Consider the following 22,464-nt stretch of genomic DNA (forward strand, 5'->3'; position numbering starts at 1 on the left):
CTGTAGCTTTCTGCTCTCTGGCCACCGCAGCCTTAGCATCCTTATTGTTGTAACTCCTAGATTGTGATACTGTCACAAAACTGTTGCTAGGCAACAAATGTGGTTACCAGGTCTCAGCGAATAGCTGAAGGGGAAAGCAAAGTGTTGCACCATTGTAGAGTAACCATAGCAATGACCTACTATTACAGACTAAAGAATTATCATTAACAATGTTAAAGTATCAGACAGAGGCCCTGAATCCGGCGACTTCCAAGCGGTATCTCTCTACATAATTGAGTGATCTAGGAAGAGATTTCAACTGTTTAAAAGCTAGTCACTCATTATTTCATGGAAGTCTTTCTAATTATTTTAATTTTTAATTTTAAAAAGTGCTCAGGTACGAAGCCACTTGTAAAATGCTACATAAGCCATCACAGGGAGTCAAAAATAGATAAATGTATTTCCTCATCTGTTGTTATGCCTGCATCCGTGTTATCTGCTGCCTGTATTAAACTGAAGGTCGATTTGATTTGAAAAATGCTGTACATTAGTAGTACATCGAAACCACAGAGAGAAGCTGTAGTAAAATAAAATAACCCCATAAATTGGCAACTAACCTGCATTTTCTAAGTTGAATTCCTCCTGACAAAATGGGAGGCCTAGATGCTCTTTTAGTAGTCACTGCTTTGAAACCTTTTTTTTTTTTTAAAGCTGTTCTAAATTTACCCCTTAAAATCTGTAAAAATGTCGCCTGCTAGGACACTGCAAGGCATCATTCTTTTTGAATGCGGTCCTTCGTTAAGCGTCCCGTATGATTTGGTCCTAGTGACCTAGCTGAGGTAATCGTGTCTAACAGCATAGCTTCCGGGAGCGGCGAGAAAAATCCTCCCTCCCACCCTTGGGAAGCAAGGAAACGGGCGTTGTGGGGTGGGTGGGAGCCGATCCCGCGCGCAGGGGAAACCAATCTCCGCGCGCGCCGAGTCTCGGGAGGTGGGTGGTTTCCCGGCGGGAGAGGGAGTGGCCCTTCCCGCCCAGCGCCTCCATTGGCCCAGAGGGGCGGAGGCCCCGGGGTGCCCGACCGCGCCTCGGGCTACCCCGGGACAGCTCCGAGCCGCGTCCCCGCGTCGGGAGAGGGATGGGTACTCAGGCCGGAGACGCCCGGAAGCCGCGGATAGCGAAGTCTGCGTTCCTCTGAGCCCGGGGGCAAGTGACCCCGCAGCCTTAGGTGTGCCCTGAGAGGCGGGGGCGCGCGCCCGCGAGGGGGCGGGAACCCTGGCTGGGGGGCGGGAGCCCTGGCTGAGGGGCGGGACGCGGGTGGCCGGGGCGGGGCAGGGGAGGCTGGGAGCCGGGGCTCGGCCTGGCCCTCGCAGCCCTCTCCGCGTCCGGCGGCGCTTGGCCACCTGGTAACCGAATGTGTGGTTCTTTGCAGGCACCGACCGTCATGAGCTAACTTCCTGGAAAAGCTTCCCATCTATTTTCAAATTCTTTACCGAAGCCTCAGAGGCCAAGACCAGCTCCCTGAAGCCAGCTGTGACGCGCCGCTCGCACCGCCTCAAGCACGAAGAGCTGTAAGAGGAGCGAGCGCGACGGGGGAGGCCGCCGGGAGCCGCCCCGACGCACGCACCCGCACGCCTCCTCACTGCTTTTGTCGTCGAGCGGACTCCCAGCCCCTCATTAGGTTGTTTTCTTCCCAGAGCACAGGGTCGTGATATATACATCTAAATAGCGTTTTGCATTATTTCTAGATGAGTGCAACTGTCAAAGCAATATGGGTTCACTGGTTGTGCTTCCTGCGGGCTGAGCGCGGGCTGAGCGCTGCCCGAGCGCTGCCCGTCAGCGCTCAGATTAAGGCTGACAGCGCCCTGCCTGGCGCGGCCGGCGTGGCTCTAATTGCCCTGACGGAGTCCGCGCGGGCGCTGCGGGGCGAGCGGCGTCGGCGCGGTCCTAGCGCCCGCCGCAGCGCAGCCGCTGCTGCTTCCCCCTCTTTAATCATGTCCATCTTTCCCCGCTCTCAACCAGAGCAAACTTTTATTCCAGACTTCAGATTTCCATTTTAAATAGGTTTTTCCCTGAGGACATCTTATTACCCCTCTCTTTTTTTTTTTTTTTAGGAAGTTCTGCACACACACCCCAAGCCAATTTCAAATTCAGAACATGAATGCAATGATGTAGCAGGTAATTTGGGGAGAGTAAATTGTTCTCTCCCTGTTTTCCTTTAGGGACCAGAGAAAAAAAAGAAAAAACTTTGCATAAAAATCTATAAAGTACTGAATCCGCATTACTGCTGAAAATCCTTTTGCCAGCTGATTGTGAGAGTTTACACAAGTTTCTGATTTCAGAAAAGACTTAAAACCAAAACAATGATGGGCAGATCTTTTAATTGTAGGTGTGTAAAGTCCCATTTTCAGTGGAATTTCCAACTGTTGTCGCTGGAATTGACTTTACTTTTTAAATACATAATGTGTACTGAGTGGCACTGTAATTTAGATGTAACACACTTAAGTTTTGCTTTTCAAATCTCTCTGTGGAGAAAGATTGTTGTTAATCCTTTCCAGAATGATCTATTCTGAGCTTTCCTGGAGTTAGGCTCTTCTAGGGATAGAATTTTTTTATTGTCATCAAGAAACTAAACCTGTGTGCTCTGCAGCCTTTTTCTTCTGAAAGGCTAGGTGGGACTAAAATGATCCTTTTAGTTTCCTGCTTTAACAAGAAGAGAAAGACTTGGTGTGAAATAATTTCTTCTCTCAGTCCAATGGTATAATTTTTAGCACTCCACTTCCTCTGTAGGGTTTAGCCCTACAATTTTAACAATTAAGTATTTTATTCCAGCGAAGATGTGGCCAACACTGTGAAATACAAGAGATGTTAAGGTTTTGCTGACTTTTGATTAAAATATTAAATTTTCACATTATTTTTTAATTATTTGACAAATTTAATTATCTAGTAAAGATTGTTTCTAATACATGAGAACCTGAATTTAATATTTTCATCCTTTTTTAAAGTGTATGCAACAACTAATATGCCTGCCTTATGTACCCAAAATGACTTAGAACTGTCTAATGCCTCAGAAAAGTAACTTAAAATCAGCCACCTCGTGCATAAATGTTTTTATATTGTGAACCAATTTCAACAAGTTTAAAAACTGTTAATATCTCATTGCTGTGTTTGACATACAAGTACATTCATTAGTTCTATAGTTTTAATGATGACAAAGTGATCTGTTTTCAGTAGTCATGTCTGCATATCTTTTGGTGTTATTTAAGCAGAATCAACTATAGGAGGAAAAATCATTTTATTCAGCTAGTGGATGACTTAAAATGAGTAAGCCTCAACAACGTGAAGCACATTTGTCTATGATATTGACCCTTTTTATCTGATCTTTACTATTTTAGAAGTAGTGGTGAACTGTGTAAAATAATGTCATCTTCCAGTGAGAAATTCAAGAATTGATGTGGATTGAATATATTTTTCAAGGTGTTATATTGTGTCGTGTTATCAGTATATGAAAATGTTCACAGGAAACCATTTTATAACATTAAAAAAAACACTTGTGCAATGCTAAATTTGTGAAGCTTCTTCACCTGAATCAGAGCAAAATAAATATACTCAGTTATAAACCAAATCACTCCTATTCCTTCTCTCAAATCATCTCTCCTCTTTTTAAACCTTTAGCTAGAATAAATCACTATTTAATTGCCTCTAATACTTTAAAACTACTGGATGGTTAGGCCTTGTTTAACTATCTATAGAGAGCTATTTGCAAACTTAAGTTGTGTAAATGTAATTTCTGCTTGTGAATCTGAGCTGTAGCAGCCCAGAGGGAGCTGGGCAAACCATTTTAGACCACCAACTGGTAAGTGATCCGATTCTTTGTAATGTAGGATTTTTTTAACCTGTTGATTATGGGTTTGTTGATATAAATGTAATAATACTGTTCACCTCTATTTTCGTGGAGTAACAACCAGCAGTTGGTAGTAGCCCACCTGCCTGAGGGTGGCCAGTGTTAACAATATTTTTGCTCTGATCTTCCCCATTTTTGTTTTCTCAAACAGGTTTTTAGGAGAGTGGAGATTTAAAGTCAGGATGTGGGCTTTTTATTTAATTATATACTTAATTCTTAGAACAAGTAGAATAGGAAAGGAATGACTGATAAGTCTAAGATTCAAAATAGTCCTGTCGAAACTTAAAGGCCAGATTATTGCTTTGGAGCTTTCTGAGGTACCTAGCCATCCAGTTGTTAAACGTTTTCATGGATATTTGAAAAGAAGACCATGTACTTGTAATAACTGTTCTTTTCTCCGGTTTCTGCCTTGTGCTTTCACCTGGATTGCATTATTATTGTTTATGTGAAAACAGATAAAAAGGAAAGCACAAGCTTTTCCTATATATTTCCATTTTAAAATAAAAACAATTTTTTACCAACAACAGTGGTGTATTATTCTTTCTCAGAAGTTCCCTTATTCACCAACTGTATAGAGATTTTTTTTTAAGCAAAAACATAAAAGGAAGGATGAGACAGCATCCATCAATATTTTAAACCTTATGGCTACTTTTTATTTCTGTTCTTATTGCTGTAAGGTAATATCCTAACTTCAGTTGAGTTATTATTTGGCTTGCACCTTTTACAAAGCTAACATTTATAAGACAGTTGTTTTTAATATCTAAAATATCTCCTTAGCAAGGAAACCTGAACAATCTGTCATTAAACTATTGTTTTATGAAATAAACTTGAATATGCCATAAATAAACGTGTTTTCCAAGAGGAGTCTGGTGAGATTAAGTTGCCCCCAAGTTCGTGTATGTAGGTTCTTGATGTACTGTGTTCAGTATGAAAATAACATTTCTTTTACAGCTATTCCTTTCTTAAAACCTTTAGCTCCTTTTAGAGATATGTTAACTAATTATCCACACTAATAAGTTAGATTTTGTTTGCTTCCCTGGGTTTTTTGCAGTTCCAATCCAAACACGTTGTGTCTCTTGTTACAGTCATATTTTTTACTGTAAACTGACAGGATCCTGTTGGTGTCTGTAATCCTAATTCATTTAAGAAAGACTACTACTACAGAAAGTGTAAAAATTTCTCAAAAACTTTCCACATGCCTCTGTGGAGAAAAATAAATGTCTTTAAATAAATGAGACATTCTCATCATTGAAATATGGGTGGCAAAAAGGGGGATGATGGTGGTGGTTATTTTATGATTACTTATTAGTGGCTGTAATAATATAAAATAAAAGACTCCAGGAGGTACTCCCTTTCAAAAATTGAATACTTTCCTTCCTTCCTTGTATAGAATGACTGAGTGGGAGTCTCTTGAATTGTTCGTCTTCCTTTTATCTAATATTCTATTAATCTCCAAAAAGATCAGTTTGAGTCTGGGAAAGGGTTTTTAATCAACACTTCACAGAGCTTAAAGCTACCCTACCTAAAGCATCAGCTTTGTTAGGCGGTTTTAGATTTAAAGCATTGCAACTGTCATGCACTGTACTAAAAGTAAAGAATGTACACCAAGTGGAAGATGTTGAAAAGAGGGAAATAGCACAAAGTCGATTAACGGAGATTCGAGAATAGAAGTAGCCATCAAAGCATTCCAGCATTTATCTCAAAATCTATGTAAGGTTTTTTTTTTTAAAAAAAAGCAACAATGATAGTTTTAAACCACACACTTAGGAGGGATGAATGTTGATTTAATTGATTCATTTGGATCGATGTTTTTAAAGTTTCACACCACTGATCTTTCAGGTAGTGATGTCTTTAGCAGTCAGTGGTCTGACATGAGCCTTCTCAGATTTCATCAGTGGGACTCTCCATGACATCTAAAATTATGCAACAGCCTGTGCAATGGTAACTTTAGAATTGGGAGACCTTGATGCCAAAGAGCATGATTAGATTGAAGAACTCTTGTTAATTCCCAGCACAAAGGTTTTAGAGAAGTAATAACTATAAAAAGAACCTCAAAAGTTAAAGTTACCAAATAATACATAGTTGGCTTTAATTGCTAGATAGGAGAAAGTCATCCTGAAAGTTTGACCATTAAGTGGATATCACACAGTGACCAGTATTTTCCCCCTTGAATGTAAAAACCTTAAAAGTGGAAATTCGACTTAGTCCATGAGGCCTTCTAAGCAACTTTTCCCAGACCTTCGCCTTGAGATTTGTGAAAAATCTTTCACTATATTCTTTATATTGTTAGAGTTGAGTTCTGTTTGAAACAGACATGACACATATTTCTAAAAAGAAATCTAAAGAAGTCCTACATCTTTCTTTTTAGATCATTCATCTTTTTCTTCCTTGACTATTACCTCGGGTAATATGGGGAACTGTCATAGGTAAAATAATGTTGAACTGTACTTTGTGGCTAGCCTGTAACACCAATACAAAGAATCTGAAATGAAAAGACAACCAACACCCCAAGAATGATATGTCTCTTTTTAAAGTTTACTACTTGAATAATGAATTTAGATAGAAACTTGGCAGGAAAACAAACCATGGCACCATCACATCACCAACCATTTTCACTTTTCTGTCCAATTTCAGAGTGCATGTGTTTGTGAGTATTTCACTAGATCAGTGACAGCTCTTTATTTGCATAATTATATGCTCTGGTCTGAAGAGAAAACTAACCCCCAAATTTCATGGGTCACCAAACTGCAACAATCAATGTTTTATCACGTATGCTAAGCAAAATCTAAGAAGCTATATGAAGTTTCTCGGGGAGTTTTTACTCCTCAGAAAATTAAAGAGTTTTTCTCTCCTGAATAGATTCAAAATCTTTCCAAGTTCTTTGTAACTGAATTCTGTTTGAAGGCAAAACTAAAGATTAACATGTAGATCTGGATCGTAGACTCACTAGCATTACTTCAAAGTGGCTTAAGAAGAGCAGCATTTTGGGTGCACTAAACTTATAAGTTAAGCACTGTGCTTCATGCTCTGAGGAAAAAAATCAGTGGTCAAATTATGATTAGCCAAAATGAAGTTCGATTAACTATAATTGAGTATAAAGTTTATTTCCTTCTTTAGAGTTACTCAGGGTTTAAAAAAAGAAAAACTCACCTAATTCAAAAATATGTATATGTTTCATACACACATATATATTCATTCTGAGGTGCATATGCCCATTCCTGTCCATTTCACCTGAAATAGACAACATATATAATATGTCTATGTCTTTTCAATGCGTGTAATATAGTAGGCGTTCTGTATATGTTGGTTACCATGAATGTTTGGAAACTTCTGTTAAATAATTTTTTCATCTTCAAATCTGCAAGGCATTATAATAAATATTTTTAATGCTTGAAGTTCATCAAACCCGTAAATTATCTGTATGTAATGTGCATTTGTGTGTAAGGTTGGCTTTATTTCATTAAATAAAAAATTATTTAAACTGTTGGTATCTTTAGTTTGTAGGCAGTCTGCCAAATTTGAAACACTATAAGGCAAAAAGACACATGCAGAGAGAGACTTTTTGTGGAGTTACTAAAATCCTGGAAAATATACCTTTACCTAGATTATTAAGGAATATACTAGGTGCATGATTTAATTCTGCAAAAGAACAGATATGAATTTCATTTAAGAGCATATAATACAGTGCCTTTTATTTGAAGTGATCTGTCAGTTTCTCAGGCAATTTACTGTCATCAACAAAAACAACAGGAAAAAATAAATCTTTAAGGGAAAATTTTTTCCAAGAATTACATAGTTTTGAAGTGTTTTATTCTCTATCTGAAGAAGGATGAGAAGTCTTTAGGTCAGGCATCAGAAATTTCCTAAAATGTTCTTATTCCTTCAAGTGAAAAAGAAACCAGTTCCCCCAAGTTTTTAACTAAGGTTGAATCCCCAACTGAACACATTTACCTGCTCTTGTACCTAAAAGCCGTAAACCTCTGCTTGTCAGAGAATACTACCCAGGACCATCACATCTCATTTTTGTTACTGTTCTTTCTGAAATGTTCAGCTAGTTACAATCCCTCTGTCACTCCTCCCCCCATCATCTACCTCCCCAGAAATTGCTGTTTGGACTGAAGATCTTGGATTCCTCTAGGTGAAAATTCCTCAAAACTGAATCTGTAAAAAAAAAAAAAAAACCCAAGTTTAGCATTTCTATCAAAATAAATTTGTAAGCAAATGAGTCAAAATATAAGTATAGGGTTAGGAACTATGTGTCTCTGAGTTAGAGTAAATACATTTTATTTTTTAGGTGGTATAAACCCTTCTAAAGAAAATAATGCACAATATTTAGACCTATTTATTTCTCTGTCTTTGTTTGACCTTTGTGGGAACATTGCTTAGAGTGTCAGATAGGGCTCTCAGTTTTCCACTCTGCCAGGGATGCAGAAAAATTTGTTATTTCCCACTGAATGCCACACATGAGGGGATTGATCCTGTAGCTATTAGGCCTAGGTTTTCTCTTTTTATCATTTTCATTTATTTTTGCACACATGCCACTTAATCCCATTGTGTCTGAAAAAGGTGCCTCTGATCTAGTTCATGTACCACCAAATAATTTTTCAAAGATTTCTTTTCTTTTTTTTTTTGTCACAATTAAATAAATGGCTTTTTTCCAATAAATGTTCACACCTTCTCTGGGTACTTGGATAATCAGGATTTATCAACTGAAGAAATATTGATGGTTTGTTGTGGTGGTTTTGTTGGTTCCTCCCTCCCCCCAACCCTTTTGCTTTTGCTTTGCATCAGTAAATTACTTAATATCATCCCCTGGAATAACCACCTCTAAAAATAACCCTACCACAGAGTGTCACAATTTGGCTTTCATACAGGTTTGAAAGAAAACCATTAAAATTGCATTGATCTCACAAATATTGATCTAGTGCTTGATATCAAATATCAAATGAGATGCTGTCAGTTGCTGCTGATCATTGTGTCAGCTGTTTGAATTCATGTCCCTTTCCTTCTTCATTGTCACATGGATTCCAGTTGCGGAGGCTAAGTGAGATTTTCTCAATTAAAACAAGTTCAATTGCTTTCCTATTTTTCGCATTTCTGGTTGAACCAAACATAGTTTAATAGTCTACCTGAAATTTTGGCACATGGTACGTGTGCACGTGTGTGATACAAGAGTGTGATTCAGTTCCTAGGTTATGTTTCTATTTCGACTAATCTTGAAATAATTTTTAACTGTATTCTACTTTCTTTCTGATCACCTGTATGTTTAAAAATAAAATTTGTTTTTTAAAAAATGCAGTTATTATGGTATCATTTTAGAAATTAAAATGAAATCGTAACCGTTTCTAATTTATACACACACAAACTACAATAGCAAATTCTTCCTTTTATTCTTGCTGACAAAAATATAACTATAGCATTTGGCAGGTATGGAGTTTTGAGAATTATTTAAGTGAAATTGAATCTATATATATTTAATACTTTCTCAGTAAACTCAGCAGGTTAAGTCATGCTATGCTTTTAGTTCCTATCAAATCTGGAAATAGCTCATTGCCCCTGGATATGTTTAGAGTTTCAAATCAAGTCTCAAATCATCCTTTTCCTTTCCTCCTTATTCTTTACTTTGTACATCAAAAATTGCTGATTACACTACTTTGAAAAACTGAGCGCTTTGAAGAAGACGCTACCAGTTAACACTGCTGTCTGACTAAGCAGTAATGACCGTGAAATAAAGAATAGAACCCCCCTAAAGTACTATTTAAACTGTACAGCCACATTCGTATTTTCTACATTTGCAGGGAGAAAAAAAAAAAATCTAGCCGCACCAGTTGTTGGTGTTAGCCCTTACCCTTTTGTACACTTGAGCTCGGTTTGGGGACAGCAAAGCGAAATGAAGCCGCGCTCTCCCCAGCACCATGGACAGCGCCCAGCGAGCCCCCACCCCCACTTCCTTCTCCCCTTGCTTGGCGAGAACCCCAAAGTTCTGGCCCCTGAATGATTCCTCTCTCCGACCACTCCCCCACCACAGAAAACTGGCTCCTGAAATCTTAAGATCTGAACCTAAAGCGACAGTGACTTTAAAGAGTATGCAGTTTGTGGGTGGAGAGTCTTGTTTGCTCCACGCCGGTGTTAGAGCTCCGAGTTTACACAATATTTGCCTGCGAGTCTTCTTGAATTTGTATCTAGTCTAAGCCGAAACCAACGCCACTCTTGTCATTTTTGCCGCAGGGATCTTCCCTCCCCATCACCCTTGCCCCCGACTTTTCTAAGGCCAACTTGTCACCACCACCCATAGCTGGCAGGAGCTGTACATGGCTGCACTTCAAGAGGTCTGTACTGGGAGCACGTTCCTCCCGGGCTCTGGATCTCAGTCTCGAGAGATCTGCATTCCAGAAGATCTACGTCCAGACCAAGCCGGCCCTTGGTCCCACGGCTCTGCCAATGGCTGGAGCTGTCGGACGGGCTCGGGTGCGCCCGGGCACTGGTTAATTACCTCCCGGAGAGAGGCGGCTCAGCAGCGGGAGCCCAGCCCGCCGCGCGCTAAAGAGCCTGACGGCAACTTACTTGACAGCACCAAAAAGGGGACTCGTCGGGCTCAGTACCCATCACCTCTTCTCCTATTTGCAGACCTTAAGTCCAAGCTGTGCTTTTCGGCACATCTCCCTGTTTGGATCTCTTTTTTGCTGTCGCGTCAGGCAAAGTACAATAAAGGAAGATCACTTCCGTGTGGTATCTTTTTCATTGCGTGGTCTCCCTAGCAACACTTAAGTTGCCACTCCTAAGACAAAACTAGTTTTTTAAAAAATTTCAAATTGCACCTTGCTATATCGAAACTCGCCTCACTTGTTGGGCTTTGAGTGATATCTCTTCCTTCCCACCAGGACCCCATTCTGGCCAACTACTCTTTCGAACCGATGTTGGGGAAGAAAATACTAGGTCTCCAGTAGGTGAAACGGTCAAAACCAAATTTCTATTAAATAGCAATTGTACTAAAATAATTTCAAACCGACTTAATCCAAACTTTCCTAGAAAGAGTCAGGAATAAATGAAAAGGGGTAAGAACTCTAATATCTTAAGTTAACGGGTTTCTTGCCTATAGAATGCCCTTAATAAATTGATTTTAAAACTGCTTCTGTATAGTAACATGAACTACAATACATTTCAGGATAAATTACTATCTATTTGCCATAGTATTGCAAGGAAAATTTTCAGTAAGTTCCTTAATAAACTAAAGCAACAATTAAGCTTCAAAACACTTTATTTGTATGTCCCATAAGATATACAAATATTTTATTAACTCCTTCACGGGTGAACAATTTAGTTTGTTTTCTCGGAACAGCCATCATCAACACACCGCTTTCTCATAGCACTGCTTGCACAAACTTTTTGTCTTTTCCTAGTCTGCAAAGTCACTGCTGAATCATCCCCAAGGATGAATTTTTCCCCGTAGTTTGGACATTATTTCCATCTCAAGGGTCATTTTGCCCAAATATTAAGATAAATCCATGCAACTAGAGAAACTCCGCCATGCCGAAAACTAACCTAGCAACACGACCCTCCTGCAAAAACAGGAGACAACTCACGTTAGCTAATGCAGTTTGGCATCTGAAGTGTGCAGCGTAGCAAAGACCTGTTGAATAATAGTGACTTGAAGACTTGAATATTCTAGACTAGGATCCATCTCCCACTGTCTAAACCCACAGCTGAAATAGCTACGTAATATTTGCATGTCTTTGGCCAGTACATTTTTGGGAGCTTATTCCATGAGCTGAGCTTCCATCTTTGGATAAATTCGTTCTAGCCTTCCGGAGTTCAGGAGCAAGGAAAGGGAATCAGGTGCAGTTTTTCCTTTGTCAGGGCTGGGGGAATTGTGGAGATTTGGGGTGGAATGGACAGCCCTTATTGAACTTCTGGGTGCCTAAGGTTTGCTCTCTCAGTCTGGGTTTTTGGGAATCGCTTTCTTTCACGAGGGATTTCCTTTATGACTTGGGGGAAAGGGGTAGTTAAGATCTGCGTTTCATTAATCAATAGTTTCTTACTTTTTTTTTTTTTTAAGTGTACTCCTGATTCAGTTTTCAGAATGACTTTTCTGGATTATTCTAAGTAAGTCAGAAACTCCCAGACCTGAGTAGAAATTTCAGTAACACTTTTGCCAGAGAAAAATGTGAAGAAAAGAAGTATGGGAAACTCGTTTTCTTTATAATAAGTCAGAACTTTGAGGATACTGATCAGGTCCCCCTGAGAGGAGCGTCTTCAGCAATGTTTGCTCGCCATCTGTGTGTGTTCAGTGAAACTTTAAACCATTTTACAGTATAGATGACTATGTTTTGCTTATTATCCAAGCTTTTGTTTTAATTCCAACCCTACCATTCTATAGGATTGCTGTTGTTGTATCCATTTTTTTCCTTTCAAAGTCTTTAAAAATAAGTTTCATTGTCTCTTACCCATTTGTCAATGTCAAATATACGTTGCCTATTTAGTTAAAGAAAAGGGTGTATTTCGTATAAGAACAGGTTTCTTTATTTGGTTACTTGGAAATCAATAATCTCTCAAACGTTTGCAAAGACCCCTTGGGGAAGGGAGAAATGTAAACAATAACTACCAAACTTCAACATGACAATACTGGTTAAAATCTTCAGGATGATCATTGGAATGTGGAGAGGTAAAGGGGAACGACTTCAAACTCCTGAGATTACAGAGGAAGGGACCCCTGGTATCTGATGCCTGGCTCCATCCCCTGCAACTTGTAAGGGACTTACCTTGGAGAGTGGGGAGTTAATTCTAAACTTCTTTACCAGACATCTACTAGCCAAACTGGTCTTCAAATAATTTAATTGGGAGGTGACTGGATGACCACAGAGAGGTTGCAAAAGATAGTTACCCCCATTAAAAGAAATACCATGATTTCAGTCTTTCTTGACATAATTAAAGGCTTTGGTAACACTCCTTTATTTTGTCTCATGCTGTGAAAAAAATCACCTACTTCTCCAGCAAATGAAACTTTAAGATAAATTCTGCAGTTTAATTTCTGCTTTTAAAAGTTAGTAGGTATACGAGGAAACAGAGAATGCATTAGAGCAACTGAGTTACACTTCAGCTATTTAACAGTTTAACATTAGAGGGAAGAATACAGCCAGTTTTCAACTTAGCCAACTTTTAAAACTACATGTGTTCCTGGAAAATAATACCCAACTGAGTCAATTTGCATGAGATTCTAAGCTAGGACCTCAAGAAGGTAATAGAATAAATGAACTTTCTTGAGTAAATGGTTTGGAAGCATTTGAGGTTCTAGTGATCTATTAGAAGCACAACACACTCAAATTTTTTTCATGATCAACTTTCAACCCTGAAAAAATGAGAGCCATTTGCTTAACTTAATCTGGAACATATGTTTGCACAAGTAGCAGGTTTTTTGGTGTGTGGCTGGGGCTGATCAAGTTGTAAATTTTCTGCTTTAGGTTTTCAGCGCCTGTGAGTTTCAGCCTAACACCTAGAGAGAGACTTTGTGGGGTTCTTCACTAAAGCAGCCAAGGGTTGACAAAAGGTTTCCAAACCACCCAGCTCTGTGTGTTGTTAATTTCCCCTAAAGGTAGAACACTTCTATACAAATTTGTTTCCAAATCCTAAAAGCAAGTAACAAGTTGAACTCTCCCATGTCAGTGTTTAAAGTTATAAAGAGATGTTTTTCTTTAATTTGCAACCATTGCGTTCCTCACCTGCAATCCTTTCTTTAAAAACAGACTATAGTATGAGAGCAGTGGGTGCTGTGAAGATGATATCTTCATTCGACAAAACAATATTCAGGTCTTTTTGGCTTATCTTAATTTTTTCCACCAGAAGCTTAGTACTGATTTTCTCTCTTCGTGCTTCAACACAAAGGAATCCCCCCAAAAGTATTTTGAATGTCTGAGAAGAATCATTTAGTGACTGAAATAAATATACATTAGAATCCACAAATCATCCTTCTTGTGAAACAAGCTGTGTAGTGACTTTCATTACTAATATTAAAATATATCTCTTTGTAGCATAAATTTTTAGTACTTGGACTATAAAGAAATCATAATACTTTTTCAGTCAATTAATGCTATCACAAATCAGCCTGATTCATCTTCCAGTGAGAATGGAGAGTAGTGGTGGGAGAGGGTGGTGGACTCTAGTGGGAAACCTCAAGGATTGTAAATTACCATCTGGACCTGCTGAGTTTTCCTCTTGGAGACCTCAATTAGATTCCTGGATGAAAGTTACTAAGGTGCCTTCTTAAATGCACCAGAACAGGTAATTGAACCACAAATATGCCCTAAATTTAGGTGTAGAGTTTCCCTGGATTTCATTATTATATGGATCAAGATGGGCAGCTCCCACCTGTACGATATCTTAATCAAAAAGAGAACAAGTCTGACGAAAACAAGGGCAATAATAACATTACCAGCATTGTACTAATCAAATGCCCACAAATAGTTCAGAACAACGGTGCTAAAAAGCCGCTTTAATTCTGAGACAGAAAGTCCTGAGACACCGAGCGCCATCTAGCAAGCAAAGTTAGAATCAAAGTACGCCTGAGTCAAGCACAGAGCACAGAGGGGATAGGGGATGGGGAGGTAAAGGGGGACTTCAAGATCACTTGCTGTGATTTAACCATCCGCCTAGTCTCACCTGAGCCCAGCGCTACCTGCAAGTTTCTGCTCTTCGCCTCACAGACCAGTTCAAATAAACTTAACGACTGAGGTGAGACAGACCTTTTCTGCCTCGAGCCAAGGCTAAAGGACAGCTCCTCATAGGATTGCTTACTGTCTTTAATTAGAACAGGCCGCCTCTCCATCCCCTCCTACCACCTCCCCAAAACCAGCCCAATGTCTAACTAGTTTTGCACCTTCTTATCCAAATGGGAACAAAGAGCAGTGCCTGAAAGGCTCACCTTGGGCTGAAATGATTCCCAGGGCTTCAGCGCAGGAGAAAGCGCATCGCTGGGAAAACCTAGCACGATTTGAGAAGTCATTCTGAGTTTACAAGGCTGCCCAGACGCCTCCTGACAGGCGATCTGAGCTCTCTCCGAGTGGCACAAGACACACATTTACTTAACAAGCCGCCGATGGTCACGGAAATGGAATGCTGCCTCCTAAATATAAATGCTATAACTTTATTCTCCAGGCAACCGAGTCTTTGATATTTCCTTTGGCTGAAGAAAAGTCAAAAGTAGCTAGTAAGCTGCCAAATACCCCTGTTAGTGTGTAGCTTGAAGGGGGTGGGGGTGGGGTTGAAGCATTTTTAAAAAATAATTTTAAAGTTTGAATGATGTTACCTAATTATATGAATATTTCTTTGGAACTGGGCTAAAAACATAATACAAAATAAACTTCTGGGATTTCAATATGAAGAAAGTAAAGAATATCTCCTGGTTTCTGTAGAAGCAGGAACCCCATATTTTTCTTTTAAACCAGTCCATCTGAATTCCAAAGACTAAGAGAGCTCATCTCAGTAATATGTGTGCTTTCTAAAGAGTCTTTCTGGAATTTCATTTTAAGGCTGGAAAAGAATCCAGTGTATATATATGCTAGCCTTAAAGTACTCCTAATTTCCTGCTCTTGAATATTGCCTCTATAATAGCTCATTGATTCACATTGTTCTTAGAACACAGAGCCAAAGCTAGGGTTTTCTATTGTTCTGTGCTCATCTCCACTGCCCCCCACACAATTTTTTCCCAGTGAAGTGAAGTTTTGGAAAATAACAACAACAAAAACAAAGACAAAAAAAAATAGAAAATGAAATAGTATAATATTCCTGTTGAGCTTTAAATGCTACTTCAATCTCAGGTTTGTTCCTCAATGAACATAAGCACAATAGATATGAAATAACAGTCCTCTTGATTTTTCTACTGTGCTATTTGCTGTGCAAAACAACCACATTAAGAATAAAGGAAGCATTAGATAAGAATATGTTCAACACGCTCACAGGTCATAGCAGTTACAGGAAAAAAAATCTCAGAAAAATCACAACCCACCCAACAAACCTAAGCCAATAAAGAGGGACTTCAGAGTTTAACCAACAATTTAGAACACATCTAAAACATTTCTACAAAATCTCCTTGTCTCCTTATGTCTGAAAACATGTGTAAAGATCTGAGGATGGACAGTAAACACAATTCATGCTCTCTCTTCTTTCCTTCTCCCTCTCTTAAGTTCAGAGGAAAAGTTCCCAGGGCAGTCTTGCCTCCGAATCCCAATGAAAATTGAACTTTGTGTGTGTGTGTGTGTGTGTGTGTGTGTGTGTGTGTGTGTGTCTTGTTAAATAGTACATTTCTCCCATCAAGGTCTTCTTAAACACGGAACCTTCTCCTAGACAGGGTACCCAGCTGTTTAATTTAACATTGATTTATTGCTTTTAAAAGTAAATTTACACACATGCCAGCAGCGCTCCGTTTTGTTTCCCCAGACTCTGAGATTTATTTTCTACTTAGCGCTTGTCTGACAAAACAATGTCCTTTAACTTTATTACACATCGATGAGGAAATCTGTCTTATTTTTGTTCAGATTTATTGCTGTGTTACTTGTAGGGACTTTTGTGATCCAGAAAGGCTCAGGTCCAAAAATAAATAGAAAATTAAACAGAGTTGATCACAAAATAATGGTCAAAACCTTAGAATATGGCCCAGCAGTATACCATCCTGCTGGGGTGTGTGGAGGGGTGGGACAGAGGATGAGGCTCCCCTAGTGAGCAAAGTTGCTCTGGAAGAAAACAAAATGTCTTTAATGGGCAGGTAGCGTTTGAAGGTGGAGTAGCTAGATCTGGGTTCTGTAATATCTCCAAGTTCTTGGTTGAAATGTATTTGGAATTACAGGGCAGGGAGGTGCATCTGCGGGACTCCCCACCCCATGGAGGCCTTACCTCCGTGCAGAACTCCCAATTATCACACTTTCGTGATGACTGAGCCCAAGGGAATTAAGATGGACTTTGAAGCAGCTTTTACGGTACACTTCATCGACATTTGAGTTTTCTTTAGTTCTCATTAAAAGGGCCACTTTCTTCTTTTCATTGATATATGTCTTTGTGTCCTTCATTTCACACTCTTAAAAAAAGTTCTCTCATCAGATCAAGTGCAAAAAAAAAGGGGGACGACATAATAACCGTCATAATCATGATAACAACAACAACAACAAACAACTGGTACTGTGGGTTTAAATCTTTTTTAAAAGAAGGTTTTCTCCTCTATAAAGCATGGTCCTCCAATTTAGAAAAAAAAAAGGCTGAGGTTGAGAATGGAGATAATAAAAATGTTTCTAAGGTTACATTACATCAAGACAGGCTTAAAAAAAAACTCTGTTTGTGATGAGCTTTCCTCTCCCATCTGGATTTCTCACAGAGACATTCAATAATCACTTTAGAGCTGTTCACATGAGGAAATGAGGACACTATCTTTTCTAGTAAGAAGTGAGGGTGTGACAGGTTTTGTTATTGGAATGAGGGAGAACTTCGTAAGATATTCTCTTTCTTCGCCCCTGCAAACACAGTATCTTTAAAACCCCCTGTCTGAAAGCGTGACTTGTCTGTTGCCTTTTCACTCTGGTCAGTGATTCCAAGAAAACACCATAACATGTTTCAATAATTCTGACCAACCCAAGAAGATTTTTTAAAGTTAATGGATCATTCTTTCTCCTGAACACACATAAAAACACGTTTGTGCACGCAATTCCAATTTAATGAGAGAAAGAAAGAAAAAGGAAGGAAGGAAGGAAGGAAGGAAGGAAGGAAGGAAGGAAGGAAGGAGAGGGAGGGAGTGAGGAAAGAAGGAAGGAAGGGAGGGAGGAAGGGAGGGTAAGGACGGAAAGGAAAGAAGGAAAAGAGGAAAAAAGGAAAGGAAAAAAAAAATCTCCCTCTTTAAAAGAGGGGAGGGGGAGTAACTTCGAAACATTGAAAATTCTCCTATTCATATTAGGAGCTTCTTTTTTTTTTTTTTTTTTTTTTTTTTTTTTTTCCTTTTAAAAGGGGTCCTGTCACTCAGAAAGGGGCTGTTTCTTCAACCTCCTCCCCATCCACCCACCAGCCGGCCCCCTCAGCCTCGCAGCCCGGCCCCGGCCCACCCCGCGGCCCTCCCCGCGCACACACAGTTTCTTCCAAGTGCTTTTTCAAGTAAGAGCCGGAGAGATGAGAGGTGCGGCTTCTCCAGCGCGGAACCAGACAAGTACTTCTCATCCCGGCGGAGCGCGGTCCAGCGCGGCCCGCCCGAGGCCCCGCCGTTCCTTTTATGTCAGGAAGCCCTACTGCCCCCCGGACTGGCCGCCCCTCCCCGCCGCGGGACAGCTACGCGGTGCTCGGGCCCGTCACGTGGCCGCGCCCCGCGCCCCCGCGGAGCCCTTTGTTAAGCCTTTGGGTCCCCACGCGCGGCCGCCGCGGCTGGGGCGGTGCCGCGGGGTGGATGCGCCAGGAAGACTATCGGGCTACGCTGGCTGTGCCTCAGCTCACCACACAGCCCCGAAACACCTAGGGCGGAGGCCCCAAGCACTTGGCAAATCGAGATTCCCAGTCCTTTGGGGAAAACGGCCCTAGGCCACCTCCAGTGTTTCAAACCAAAGGCACAAAGGGGGGCAAGGGGGCCAGTGGAGGGCGCGCCTCTGCACAGGGGTGTAACCACTGGGCTGACTTCCCTCCTCCTTTCCATTCCGCCTCACCAGTTCCTCGCCTTTTTTTTTTTTTTTCTCTTCTCTTATCCTCTGCCACGCTCAGAGGCTCAGTGGGTGGGAGTGTGTGTGTAAATGTGTGTGTGGTGTGTGTATGTGTGTGTGCGTGCATGTGCAGTTAGGTGGAAATTTCATAAGAATATGTCCTAGGCTTATAAACTTGCTAGGGTGAGGGAGGATGTTCTCCAGTAAATGGACTGGTGGGAGAGTTTAAGCGACTTATTTGGGAGGAAATAGGGGGTCAGATTTGGTCTAAGTGGAACATCTGCAAAACATTCAAGCAGCTTATTCAACAAAGAATCTATAGCCATTTATTGTAGAAATAATAAAAAGCCACTAATGATTATGGTTCCCACCCCTTCCCCCAAAAGGCCAAATCCTAATGAAATAATTCAAAGGTAGGCCTCATTTCCTAATAGTGGAATTAAACAACAACAAAAAAGAGCCCAACTAAACTTTCCAGCTTGGCCTTCTTAAGGGCCTGGGAACCTTGCTGAGAAATTAGGTAAATAAAAGGCGAGTTGGAATTTCTGTTGAGCTGAGGCTGTAGTGCCCCGACTTGCACATAGTTCTGCCTTGATACGCAATTAAATTACAGTAAATTCCTCTTGAAATAATAAAATTTGGAAGACTCCTCAGGATTCGAAGATGTCTGGGGTTAAGTAGCTTTTAAAACGTCAGTTTTTAAATGGCTTGTGCAATGAATAGCTACCTTTAAATTCTAAAACCATTATAAATATGCTATACATCTGGGTGCCAGTTTATCTCTCCATATTTCTTTTTAAAATGAGGAAAGCATTCATAAAAAGCTACTTGGCACACTTTATTTTAGGAAAGCAGATGTTAATTTTTTCACGTATCATTTTATGACCAAGTACATGTGTAACGTTGGAAAGCATCCAGAACGCCTCTATTATTTGCTAAATGACTGTTAGTTGAGGCATATTATTCTCAGCCTAACCACGGTACAGGTTACATCAATAAAGTAAACATCTGTGATTTTTTTTTAACCAGGAGAGGGGGGAAGAAAGAGTTACTATAAGCGAGGAAGCGGGGAGAGTTTGGGTAGGAAGAGCACACCTGCGTTGTAGCAAATAGGATATTTATATTGTTCGGTGCAAAACAAAGTCCCTCAGTCAGGCACTCGGGGATATTTACATGGCGGGAGATAAAGTTGAAAGCCTTTTCCGGCGTGCCAAATGGGATTCTCCCAGTGGCCTTCTGTGTAGCAAGATAACAGGTACCGAGCGCTCCTGGCTGCGTCGGGCCTTCTCCCGCAGTCTCCCTATCCCTGCAAGCCAGCCCCAGGCCCAGCCCGGGTTGAGCCAGGCACTCAGGCTCTAGGAATTCCCAGGCACCGCGGAAATTTCAGCGGGGTTCCCAGCCTAGAAATATGCTCAGGAAGCGTCCTCATTTGCCCTGTGTCGCTCGAGGACGCCGGCGCCCAGGATAAGCCAGTGGGGTGATAATTAATGGAATACAATATTTATGGTCCCATGTATTGACTCTGAGGCAAGCGCGCCCTGTAGAGTCCGTGGGGGTCTGACAAACAGGGGTGAGTGAACAAACATAATGACCGGAGTACTTATGTCTATCCCGTTTACTCACTTAAACCCGAGGTATGTAACATCACGATAAATATTAATATCCACCTCGACAGACCTACAGCACCGCTGTCCTCCTAAGCTCTCCCTTCCTGAGCGCTGGTCTTTACAAAAAGGCCAGAGAAGAGGTTTTTTTTTTTTTTTTTTTAACATTAAATGCTGCAAATATGAAAAATAGGTCACCAATAAAATTGGTCTCAGCATGGAGCGTAATTGCAACAAAGTGCCGCCGAGTAAAATCGAGGAGTGAGCTGGCTGAGGCGGCACAGTCGCGAACCATCTGGTGTGTATTAAGAGTGGTGCTGTAAATATTGCTGAGAGCTAATGCATTATCGGCTTCTATAAGTGCACAGGGCCTGTAAGCTTTCCATATGTTAGAATATGTAGATCGGGTGAGAGGAGGGAAAGGTGTCTTATCAATCACAGGCTTCTAAAGCATTGTTTTGCCCACTCTGTGGATTTTTGCCCACCCAAAAGTGTAGGATATTCATTCTCATTCTCTCCCCCCACCACCCTTTTTCCTCTTCTCTCAATTCCTCTTTCCCTTTTCTCTTCCTCTTTCTCCAAGCTCTTCCTTCCATCCCCTCCTCCTCTCTCCCTACTCTCCAAGGGGATAGGACAGGCATTGCTGACGTCACTTCACATCGGTAAAAGAGAGTAACTGTTTCAGAGGGAAAGAAAAAAAATCATCTGTTTTTCATCAGTACTAAAGTTTTGCCTCTTTAATAGAAATGGGCTGCCCAGTCTGAGTACTCCTTCTGTTCTGAAGCTTATAACCACCACTACTCCCTTTTGTGGGGTGGCCCAAGAGGTGGGGAAGTGTTCTTCATCCTGTGAGCTGATTCATTTTATAAGTGTTTCTAAAGCCAGAATAAGCTCAAATAGATGAAACTAATTAAAATAAGGTGCAAAGATAATGTCTTCTAGAGAAGATTTCACATCTACACCTCCTAGACAACTTTTGTCAAGGAGGGTGGAGGGCTACTGGTTCCATGACTCTTCTGCTTTGAGTCCTGGAACTTCTTCTTTCTCTGGAGCCTCCCTCCATAATTCCACCCCCCACATACCTAACCGCCACACACAGCACAGCTAATAAATTTCCTGCTGTCACATTACTTTTCTGGGGAAAACAGAGTCCTCCTTTTCCTAATGGTACCCCACATCTAAGAGTTTACTATAATTACGCCTTCATCTCCTCTGAAACCCCCTTCACATATTCCTTAGCTACAAGTTTTTAGTCAAATCCAGTGCTGGGAAGTTTATTTACGTTGTCCCACAGAGATCATTTTCTCTCTCAAAATTGGCCTGGTCTCTCATTCTTCCTACTTTCCTTCTCCTTCCTTTTCTCCCCACCTCTCCCTCCTGTGCTCATATAGTACAAACCTCCAGCACTTCTAGTGTGGATAAACCTGCTGGTCATGACAACCCAAGTTCAATCAGCAAATAAATAAAACTCTTACTTTTCTTTTTTGGCTGCCGGCTGCATTCCCCCTCTGGCCGTTGCCTCCTTTAATTATAGGAGCTATATTTCTTCCCTGGGAGACATTCGAGGGGATTTTTAGTTGGAAACTCGTTTCTGCTGAGTTATTTTGGAGCCAGGACCAGTGAGTGAGTGGCCCGTACCCAGAGGCTTTGAGTGAAGTGCAGATTGAGACATATCGGGTTCCCTTTAAAAGGATCATTTCATGTGGGAGGTTGGACACAAAGTTTGCACTCGTGACTGGCATTCCAGTGAGAGACATGCATATTTTAAAACAACAAAGCAAGCTGGAAAGAAAGCTGGGGGGGGCGGTTGGGGGGAACTTGGAAAGAAGTTACTAAGTGACAAACATCTGTCAACATGGGATAATTTGTACACTCCAGTGTAAAACTATCTGCCTAGTTTGATGGAGTTCAAGGAACAGGATCTGGGAGAGCAAAGTGGATACATATTTATCCCTGTGAGATACGGTTAAAAGATGCTTTTTCCCCAAATAGGTGTAAAGTCATTAAAACTGCATGATTGAACATAATATTTAAATGCTTCTTACAATAATAGAGGTTTCTAAAATGGCATTTTTCTGATGGTTAATACAAAATTAGATTTATGTAATTTTAAGATGTATTTTATTTTTTTAAAATGGAGAGCAATAAAATAATGAGCAAGATGCTTATTACAGAAAATAAAATTAATTTTATCTTATAATAAAACAAGACCAAGAGAAAGAAAGAGGGGGAAAAAAGAAAGCTCAAACCACCCCTGGTAGCTATGTTCTATAAAGCTTTAACTAAAAGTACCAACTTTACATGTGTATGTGAAACAAACATA

The 22,464-nt window shown here is 40.6% G+C and overlaps 1 protein-coding gene and 1 long non-coding RNA gene across 4 annotated transcripts in view; one reads left to right on the forward strand and one right to left on the reverse strand.

Annotated features, from left to right (window-relative positions):
- The window catches only part of FAM172A (family with sequence similarity 172 member A), a 490,654-nt gene extending 485,542 nt beyond the window's left edge, over positions 1-5,112 (forward strand). For all 3 annotated transcript variants that reach the window (XM_032275175.1, XM_032276154.1, XM_032275926.1), the window contains one exon: positions 1,409-5,112. In XM_032275175.1, the coding sequence (XP_032131066.1) occupies positions 1,409-1,551 (143 nt within the window). In that variant the 3' untranslated portion in view covers positions 1,552-5,112. The remainder of the gene's footprint in view (positions 1-1,408) is intronic.
- A 1,280-nt stretch (positions 5,113-6,392) lies between these two features.
- Positions 6,393-22,097, reverse strand: LOC116550572. The gene is made up of 2 exons (XR_004268503.1): positions 21,617-22,097; positions 6,393-8,041 (listed from the first exon to the last, which is right to left on the reverse strand). It is a non-coding gene; the product is annotated as an uncharacterized LOC116550572 (long non-coding RNA).
- Positions 22,098-22,464: the final 367 nt, after the last annotated feature.

This window comes from Sapajus apella, unplaced genomic scaffold (assembly GCF_009761245.1).
Source record: "Sapajus apella isolate SASKATOON/1434 unplaced genomic scaffold, GSC_monkey_1.0 scaffold1, whole genome shotgun sequence".
Lineage (NCBI taxonomy): Eukaryota > Metazoa > Chordata > Mammalia > Primates > Cebidae > Sapajus > Sapajus apella.